General features: G+C 44.4%; 1 protein-coding gene across 9 annotated transcripts in view; it reads left to right on the top strand.

Annotated features, from left to right (window-relative positions):
• Positions 1-9810, top strand: part of SMARCC2 (SWI/SNF related BAF chromatin remodeling complex subunit C2) — a 37391-nt gene extending 27581 nt beyond the window's left edge. For 2 of the 9 annotated variants that reach the window (XM_070740585.1, XM_070740588.1), the window contains 8 exons: positions 31-354; positions 1286-1350; positions 2802-2931; positions 3326-3492; positions 3873-4007; positions 6001-6385; positions 7719-7802; positions 9308-9810. In XM_070740585.1, the coding sequence (XP_070596686.1) occupies positions 31-354; positions 1286-1350; positions 2802-2931; positions 3326-3492; positions 3873-4007; positions 6001-6385; positions 7719-7802; positions 9308-9384 (1367 nt within the window). In that variant the 3' untranslated portion in view covers positions 9385-9810. Of the gene's footprint in view, positions 1-30; positions 355-1285; positions 1351-2801; positions 2932-3325; positions 3493-3872; positions 4008-6000; positions 6386-7718; positions 8088-9307 lie in introns of all 9 variants that reach the window. The other 7 variants (XM_070740580.1, XM_070740583.1, XM_070740581.1 and 4 more) reach the window with 4 other exon arrangements.
• Positions 9811-10108: the final 298 nt, after the last annotated feature.

Here is a 10108-nt window from a genome sequence, read left to right on the forward strand (position 1 = left end):
TTGGGATGAATTCAAGACTGCCTTTTGCAGAGGAATTCTCCAAGATGAAAGAAGAGGTGCCTACAGCCCTGGTAGAAGCTCATGTTCGCAAAGTGGAGGAAGCTGCTAAGGTGACAGGCAAGGCAGACCCGGCATTTGGTCTGGAGAGCAGCGGAATTGCAGGAACCACATCCGATGAGCTGGAGAGAATAGGTGAGGGGGGCGAGCGGAGCGCCTTCCGCGCTTCAACCCGTGAAGCGCCCTCGTTGGACCTCGCCCAGTATGCGGTGGGGACTAAGAAGGTGGCCGAGACGCAAGAGAACAGAGCTGGCTTGGCTTCCGGACTGGAGCTCACACTCAATCGCATGGCACAGGGTAAGGGATTCCTCGTCATTTCACCTAACCCTCACCCTGTCAAACTGGGCATACCAAGGGCAGAAATTTTGTAGGCAATTCAGGGTATGAAAGTATTGATTCTGAGGCCTTCCTTTATGGCAGACATTGGTTTTTGACAGAGGGGAGGGCAGGCAGAGGCCAGCATTGAAATGTTTTGTATTTGTATTTGCATTTATTAGATTTGTATGCCGCCCCTCTCCATAGACTCGGGGCGGGTAACAACAGTAAAAAGATAACGTAAACAAATCTAATATTAAAAAATCTAAAAACCCCAATTTAAGATATCAGTCATACATACAGTCATACCATACATAAATTTTATAAGCCTAGGGGAAGGGAATATTTCAATCCCCCCATGCCTGATGACAGAGGTGGGTTTTTAAGAGCTTATGAAAGGCAAGGAGGGTGGGGGCAACTCTGATATCTGGGGGGAGTTGGTTCCATAGGGTTGGGGCCGCCACAGAGAAGGCTCTTCCCCTGGGACCCGCCAAACGACATTGTTTACTCAACGGGACCCGGAGAAGGCCAACTCTGTGGGACCTAACTGGTCGCTGGGATTCGTGCGGCAGAAGGCGGTCCCGGAGATATTCTGGTCCGATGCCATGAAGGGCTTTATAGGTCATAACCATAACCTCCTCTTCAAGGAGCGTAACTGTAGTCCTACCTTAACCCTCAATGGCCAGCAGTTATGAAAAGAGCTGAGTCAGGCCTCTGACTAAGGAGCCTCTTTGTGTTTTTTTGGGGGGGAGGGAGAAAGTTAAAATATGTCCCACAGCTGCTAGATTTTACTTCCCTGATCCCTTCATCATTGCTACTTTGATTTTTTGTAGGGTGTGGGTGGGAGGCACATATATAGAGATCCTAACAGTGGTTTCTTTTCTGTTGTTCCATTTTCCCATCTTTTGTTCAGAAGAGAACTGCCCAGATGAAAACCGGTCAGAACCTCAGCCATCTGAAGAGAAGAAGGAGCTGAAGGTACAAGAGGGCATGAGAAAAACCGTAAAGATTTATAGCACCAATTCAACCCCTGAAGCAAATTTTATGAGCCATTAAAAATATATCAAGAAAGAGGAAAACCAAAAGAATCCTCTGGGGAGGGCCATTTGTGGAATAGATTATTGTGTCATTTGGGGACCAATTTTTATTTTATTTATAAAACATTCATTTGACTGCCTTTTCAATGCAAAATTCCCTGGTTGTGCTGTCCAAGCCACCCAAGTAATTATGACAGATTTTCTTCTCTGTTTTACAGACATTTCTAATTGCAATGTATGAGGAGAATAACCCTTTTACTGTGTATATAAATTTTATTTACGGTCAAAGACCATCAATATAATATTAATAATAATTAAAAGGAAAAAGAACAGGAAATAGGACTTTTGGCTGAGAAACCAAGATTGACCCATTGTAACTATACAAGAGATGTACATATCTCGCTATGAAGGCACACATTTGCGATGAATCCCCGCTACCGCTGTGCAGAATCTGGCCACCTGTGCCGTAATCCTGGCCTGCTCATCCCCAAGCAACCACCGGAGATAGGCAACGTCCGAGCGGCCAGGATATCCCTCAATAAGTGATAGAATATGCTTTCTCCTAATGTCAGTGTAAAAAGAAGCATCTCAGGAGCATGTGTCCCTCAGTCTCCACCTCTCCTGAGCCACAAGGGCAAAATCTTTCAGTGGCTGCAGTTCCCTTGTACTTGCCGTACAAAACGGTGGATGGAAGCGCACGGCACCGTACAAGAGAAAGTGCCTTTCGATGGCTTGCTGACTCTAGCTGTCCCAGGTATCTTGCAGGAGCCACAACATATCTAGTGGCATCTGGGGCCAGAAACAGCGGAGCTCTACCCAAGTCCTCCTGCCTCTCGATGTCCTCCACCCTTTGTCGCAAGGTCTGTCCTGCTAGATCATAGTTCATCTCGAGTATTAAATCGAAGCCTAATTTGTGAAGATTGAACTCGATGGCCTTAATCCATGAGGAGGAAAAATTCATCGTGAAGGATTAACGGAGCAAGACCTTGCAGAAAAAAATTAAGCTTTAACCACATATTTAGAGACGCTATACAGATTCTTGCTTCGACTTTTATCAATCCAGTCTCCAGGCGCAGAAGTGCGTTTGAGACGCAGCGTGGCATCTGGAGAATTGCTCTAATAAATTTAGATTTAACTAATTCTAGTGGTGTAAAGTGTAAAGCTGAAGCTGGTGGTCCAAGCAAGGACCCATAAAGAAGCTGAGCTAGCGACTTGGCCTTAAAAAGCTTGATAGCAGCAGGAACATAATAACCTCCCTTTGTGCGGAAAAAATTGAGAATGGAGCTCGCTGATCTTTGGCCCAAGGCTTTGGCAGCAGGCCTGTCTAGAAAGGAGTAAGAATCCTTTAGCAGGAGGGACCATTTTCTGAATTGAGCCTTTCTGTTAATGCAGGAACAAAGGGAAGGAGTTCTCGAGGAAGAAGCTAAGGAGAAACTTGGAGAAGTGCCCAGGAAGGAGGAGGATAAAAGCAAGGAGGCTGACAGTGAAAAAGAAATAGACAAGAGTGATGGGGACACTTTGGGTAAGTGTCACTTTCCAGGAAATGAAAAGGTCTCTAGGAGCCCAGGTTGAGTTGGTGGGAAGTGGTCCTGAATAATGAAGTCCCATCCAGAAATAATTTATTTTCAGTGCAATAGAGCAGATCATATAAATCTAAATTTGGAGCACACTGTCAGTAAATCTCAAGATGCTATAAACGGTGGCATTGATAATTGAGGAGCATCCGTGGGATAGAGAATAGGCCAGCAGGGCAATGTTTTCCTTTTAACAGCTTATTAATTTGCAAGCATCTGCCACCTTCCTCTCTTTGCTGCCATGCCAGTGGTGTCCAAATATGCAATGCTCAGCTCTAGGGCTTGGAAGATCATCTCCCTTGCCCATTAGACCATTGTCCTTTCCCATTGTATCCTGCGTAGCTGATGGAGAAAAAGAAAAAGAGCCAAAGGATGGCCAGGAAGAGGGACCCAAGGACCTTGCAGAAGCTGAGGGTGAGCAGAAGACCAAAGTGGAGAGGGACATTGGTGAAGGTAACCTCTCCACTGCAGCGGCTGCTGCTTTGGCTGCTGCAGCAGTAAAGGCGAAGGTGAGTTGCTGGGGAAGAGCTGGGCTCTGCTGTCTGTATAGGCCAGGCCACTGCAGCTTATAGCAATTGGAGCCTTAAACCTTTTTTTAAAAAACTACTGCCCCTCACAGCTCAGATTTTCACTGGCTATATCAAAATAACAGACTTGAAATACTCAGTATCCTACTCCTTAATGTTTCTGTTAGTATGTTGGACTCCAAGATGAAGGGGGGGGCATACAGGTCTGTGTAAATAAATAGTAATAAAATGGTGGCTGGATATTTTGAGAATCTTAACACATGTGCTAGACTTTCCTCTCTGGCTTTTTGAGAGTGGGGTGGAGGAAGTTCTGCGGCATAGGGCGCTGTCAGAGCTCAAAGATGCCCTCTTTATTTTGGCAGCATTTGGCAGCAGTAGAGGAGCGTAAAATCAAGTCGCTTGTTGCGTTGCTGGTGGAGACCCAGATGAAGAAGCTTGAGATCAAATTGAGGCACTTTGAAGAGCTGGAGACCATCATGGATCGGGAGCGCGAGGCAGTGAGTACAGCTGCATCTGCTTAACATTTGCTTGGCTTTCTCTGAGCATTGCTTATGTGCATGGATAAAAGATTACTACTATTACTACTACTTATAGTACTACTACTCTATTAATGTTACTATATTGCTGCTGTTGCTGTTAATTTCCTACTTGAAGCTGGAATAACTAGTTGGTAGTGTTCTGACTATTTGATTTTGCAATCTGACTGACTGACAGTTTTGGTTCTTACCTGGAATGATCCATTGAAAATAGCCAGCTGGATATGTTGCAAATGTTGAAAGGACTGGATAGTGGGCTAGCTTTGAAAGAAGAGAGCATGGTGAGAAGAAGCCTCTTGAGCTCTTCTATGAGACGGACAGGTTTCTTTATTTACCGCATTTTTTGGAGTATAAGACGTTCCTTAGTTTTGGGGGAAGAAACTGTGGTAGGGGATCTAACTATCAGATATTCATCTGGCTAATGTCCTTAGTCTGGTCACTTTCAGCTCATTATTTTATCCCCTGGTTGGGGCTGAAAAAAAATCATATTTGGAGGGAGTAGCCATGAAAACAAACCTGCAAAGACTTAAGGCTGGGAACAACTTCAGGGGGAGTAGAAATGAAAAAATCCTGCAACCTGGGAAGATTGTTAACACCTCGTTAGGGCTGAAAAGAAAAACTTTTTGGGGGAAAAAGCTACATTTGGAGTATAAGACGCAATCAAAATTTCAGCATCTTTTTTTGGAGAGGAGGTGCATTTTATACTCTGAAAAATAGAGTATATTTCATATTTAGGAACTGCCTATCTCCCTCATGGAGAAACCAGGTGGTGCGCAAATGGTTCATGTATCCTAAACTATTGAGAGGGGCCCTAAGACTCAAAACCCTAAACTTGAATTGCACCCAGAAACATTAATGCATCTGAAATGTTATATACTCTCTTAAACCCTCTTAAAGCTCAGCCAGCTGTCTTTTTCAACCCAATAAAGCCTCCAAAAGGTCTTCAAGCATAGTCCCATATAGATGGCATTAGTAATTCCTTTGGCAAATGCGCATGGTCCAGAAATAGTGGCAGCTGTTAAATCAACCTAAACCAGGGGAATATGCCCTGTCTACATTACTCAATTGTTCTACACATTATTATGCTGGATGAAAGAACACCCCAAAGTTACGGATTTGCTGCTTCAGAAGGAGTCTAGATCCAGGGATTTGGGGTGGGATTCAATGTGGAATTGGATACCTGTTTCAGTCCAGATGTGCCTTATTCCCCCTAAACCAGGGGAATGTCCATTTTTCTAGGTTTGATTTCAGTTTCTGAACCTTCAATTCATCTTCACCGAGGATGCCCTCTGGCTAGGTCTGGCATAGTGTCTGCATTATTGCTGACAACTACCGTATTTTTCGGACATACCTTAGTTTTGGGGGACAAAAATAGGGGAGGGGTGTCTACCCACCAGGTATTCATTTGACTAGCCTTCTTAGTCTGCTGAGCTTCAGCACATTATTTTATCCACTGGGTAGGGCTGAAAAAAATCTTCGGAGGGAGTAGGAAAGAAAAAAAGCCTGCAAAAACTTAGGGCTAGAAAAAAGTTTATTTGGAAGGAGTAGCAATAAAAACAAGCCTGCAAGCCAGGAAAAAAATTTTTTTCCCCGAGGGAGTACCAATAAGCCTGCAAACTGGGAAGAGCAAGGCAAGATCATTAGCGTCTCATTTGGGCTGGGGAAAAAAGCTTTGAAAAGGCCACATTCAAAGATGCACTCAAATTTTCAGTCTCTTTGCTGGGGGGGGGGGGGGGGGGGGTGAGTCTTATACTCCGAAAAATATGGTAAACTCTTTGGTTATCTCTCCCAGTGGTTTCATTTCATCATTAAATAATATGAAGGACAAAGTAGATCACTGAGGAAAATCTAGGGAACACTGTATTATTATTATTTATTAGATTTGTATGCTGCCCCTCTCCGAAGACTCGGGGCGGCTCACAACATGCATGACCCTTTGCTGGTTTCCTTCTAGCTGGAGTACCAGAGGCAGCAGCTTCTGGCTGATCGTCAGGCCTTCCATATGGAGCAGTTGAAATATGCTGAAATGCGTGCTCGACAGCAGCATTTTCAGCAAATGCACCAGCAGCAGCAGCAGCAACAGCAGCCTCCACCACCGCCGGCGCTGTCTGTGGGATCACAGCCCCTTTCTTCTTCAGGAGCTCCTCTGGCACCTACCGCTCACTCCATGCCCATCTCCCAAACACCTGTTCCAGCTGCCAGCACAGTAGTACCACCCAGCAGTATGGCGCCAGCAGAACAGATTGGGCAGTCTGTGTCAGTTCAGCCACAGCAGTCGGCAACTGCCGCTCCTCAGACTGCTCCAAGTCAGACTGGACAGCCTTCCACCGCTTCCCATGGTAAGCGAAAGTGCTCCACTCTGTGTGGGCAAAGTATGATGGTCCCAAAAGCTCCAGTACAGCAGTTAAGCCCCAGTATTGTGTACTTGCAATTCCAGATTCATTTCCCAGATTGGAAATTAAGACCCATTTGCTAAGCCTTGGAGAAGTTCTCCAGTCCAAATGGATTGTAGTGGGGTGGATACGTTAATTTAATGGAATAAATGGATGAAAGCAGCTGCAAATGTTTATAGGAAAAGAGGACAGCAAATGGAATATAACACTGTAATTTTGGATTAATCGCTGAGGTATATTTATTCAAACAGGTTCCAGAGCTGGGATCAATTTGAGAGGTGCCACAAACCAAATGTAGATTTTCTATTTAGGTTTCTACTAACAATACAGACACTAGTAGAGCAGGTGGTTCGGTTTCAGATCAGAAATGTTTGTGTTAGGTGGGTCAGTTCATTTCCTCATGTGCTACATGGCCATGTACGCATTGCATGCACACATAGTGCAAAAAACTCTGTTTCTGTGTATGCACAGAAGGAAAAAAACAGCTGCGCATGCGCAGAAGCAAAAAAACCAAGATGGCACTGACGAGAGACCCAGTTCGAGGGCATAGCCAGCCATCACTGCTGGTTCAGCGAATGGGGGGAAATTCCCACTACTGGCTCTATGAAACCAGTCCGAACCAACAGGAACCCACCTCTGGGAAGGGAGCCTGACTACCATATTAGATATTTTTAAATTAATATGAATGATGAAAGGTTAATTCATAGCTGATTGAAATAGCTTTTTGGAGCCACATCCAAATTGCCTGTTCCCAAAATAAAGGCAAATACTATTTTAAACACAACAAATTTTTTAGATATTAATGTGAAGCAATACTTTAGCAGACAAGAAGATTTTCATTTCTTCAGTAATATACTAATTGGGCCTGAGTTGCAAATTAAATAGTATCTTTAAAATGAGAAAGTAACAATTTGTATTATGAGGCTCCTTGTAAAACCAGCAAGTTTTATTTCTTGGGAGAACTTTCTGTGTTTTTCTAAATGACATTACTCATATTCTGGGGAGAATAATCTTAGAGAAAGTTAGGATGTTTTCCTGCCCATCAGATATCCAGTTTCTTGAGGATCATACATTTGGCTCTGAAGCATCTGGTAGGGTTCCCAAATTAGGATGCACTTTAGGGTTGATTAGTCTGTAAGATATCTGATTGTATTTTTAGGTCCCCAAAGCAATGCAATACTAAAATCCCAGTTGGATAATAATCTGTTATGTCAAACCTCTGCTTGCTTGCATGTAGCTAGCAGACTCAATGCATTCTTTCTCTTTGTCTCTTCTGAAGCCCAGCCTCCGTACCCCAGCCAACAACAATCAACCCAGATTCTCCCAGGGGCGGTCCCAGCAAGCGTTCACCCCGCCATGGCTGGTAATATCCCCTCAGCTCTGCCTTTTGGAATGCCTGCCTCCATCCCATTTAGCATGGCTAGTAACGTAACAGAATCCATCGGCATTAACTTCCCTGCTAACCCGCCCATCCATCCAGTGCATGGTAACCTTGCGTGCAGCATGGCTAATCCGCCCATCATCAACGTCTCTAGCGCCCTGCATCCTCCTGCCACCCCTCTGCCTCATGGTTCTGCGGCTGCCCAGAGCCCGGCTATTGTGGCAGCAATGCAGGGCAACCTTCTTCCAAATGCTGGTCTTGGATCAGGTGAGAACGGACCCAGAGATATTGGTGGGATGGGAGAGGGAGAGAGATTATACTCTGCACATGAGACATAATGGGATCTTTCGACTGGGGCTTAGTAAGCTAGGTGAATCCAGTCGTGGCATTTTGCAAACAATATTGTCTGACTTGGGATATCCAGTTGCGGTTTATTACCACCCGTTGCAGTTTATTAGGAAACTGATTAAATTGATTGTGGTCATAATTTGACATTGAACATTCTAAAGTGCCATGACATGACACGGCCTTGAGGTGGCGTCACAGTGGAAGTTTCCCAACCTAGATTCTTATGGCCAAAGGAACAGTTACATTTGGTAAGTGGATGGTGTATAGGTGTTCCTCCTCCATTCCTCACCCTCCAAATGGAGATGATATTCACTGGCTGGAGAATGGCTGGTATAAAGTAGAGGTCTCCAACCTTGGCAACTTTAAGACTTGTGGACTTCAACTCTGAGTGCGGGGACTCAGCTTCACTGGCTGAGAAACTCTGGGAGTTGAAGTCCACAAGTCTTAAAGTTGCCAAGGTTGGAGACCCGTGGTATAAAGGGATCCTTAATGTGTACTAGAACTAATTTGGGTTTGATCTGAAAAAAAATGAATAAAAGAGCTCCCAACCACACATCCCTACCTTGGATCTGAGAGAAAAGCAACCTTTTTGTATCTTGGGGTCCACAAAGGGTAGAATTGGGTAGATCAGCTGACTGGGTAGAAATAAAATTTTGGGCTTTTTTTTTTTTTAAAGGAGGTTGGGGTACTTGATTAAGGAATGGAAAAAGCAACAAGTCTCCTGAAGTACCTAAAATGGGGAAATGATCGAATCATATTGATTTGAATGGGGTTTTTGGGAGGAGGAGGGTGGTAGTCAGGCCTTAAGCATCCATCAAGCCTAATTCTTTCCAACCTCGCCAGGTGAAAATAATGGTTAGGATACTAGGATGGCTGCATGCTACCTATAGACTGCCCAGCCTTGCTTGTTAAATCAGAGCAACTTAAAAGCAGCTGCTGGACAGCGCAAGGAATAAGCTGGTTGGTGGCGATTGCTGTTCAGTCTTTTACAGTAAAGCAAAGTGTTAAAAAGCTAATGCTTGCTGCACAAAGGCCAATTATGACAGCAAGGGCCGCTTTGTAATTACAGTACTATTTTTGCTCAGTGTCTTTGTAAAAGCCGTCTGTAATTTATCCTATCTTTCTCCCCTTTGTCCCAGATCAAGGACCTTCACTGCCACCGGATTCTATCGCTCCCAGCCCCAGCACAGCTATGCCAGTCCCGCCCTCACAGTGAGAAGCTATGAGCTTATTCTTGTGGATGCCTCTTGGATGGGCCCCTCACCTTTCCAGAAGGACAGGAAACCCCAAATCGTGTTAAACATGGATTCCGTTTGGGTGGGTTTTTAAATGGTTCAGAACGACGATCCGAGGAGGAAAAGAATTCGGCTCCACTGATTTCCATTCCCCTGTGTGTCTCGGCTCGGTCTCCCATTTCCTTTTTTTTTTTCCTTTTTGTATCTAGTCATATCAAGACTTTTTATTTAAGGAGTTTCTAATTGGTGGGGGAGGGGGGCAAGAATCTATCTCCAGAACAGACAGCCACTACTATTTATAGAAGGCTTTGATTTTAAAACCTGTTGAAAGTGGAGTGTAACTCCTTGTATGTGTGTCTCGCTCTTTTTTTAAAAAAACAATAAAGAAAAATATAATAAATACCTTCCATCGCTTAGTAGGAAATCTGCAATATCTTTTGGGTTGGGGAATTAGGTGGCATGCTAGAGGGCAGATGGTATTGCCGTGTGCTAACTTTTCAGTAGGGTTTTCCAAAGCTTGTGTGTGTGTGTGTGTATAAAACAAAACGAGAGCTTGGTTGATTATCTGTAATTGTTAATTGTATGAATGGATTAACAAATCAAAGTTTCTCTAAGGTGGGTGGGAGATGACTGTTCTTTTATGACTTGTGGACTCCCAGAATTCCTGGATCCCCAAGGCATAAGGGGACGATCATTTCCCACCGC

This window comes from Erythrolamprus reginae, chromosome 2 (assembly GCF_031021105.1).
Source record: "Erythrolamprus reginae isolate rEryReg1 chromosome 2, rEryReg1.hap1, whole genome shotgun sequence".
Classification (NCBI taxonomy): Eukaryota; Metazoa; Chordata; class Lepidosauria; order Squamata; family Dipsadidae; genus Erythrolamprus; species Erythrolamprus reginae.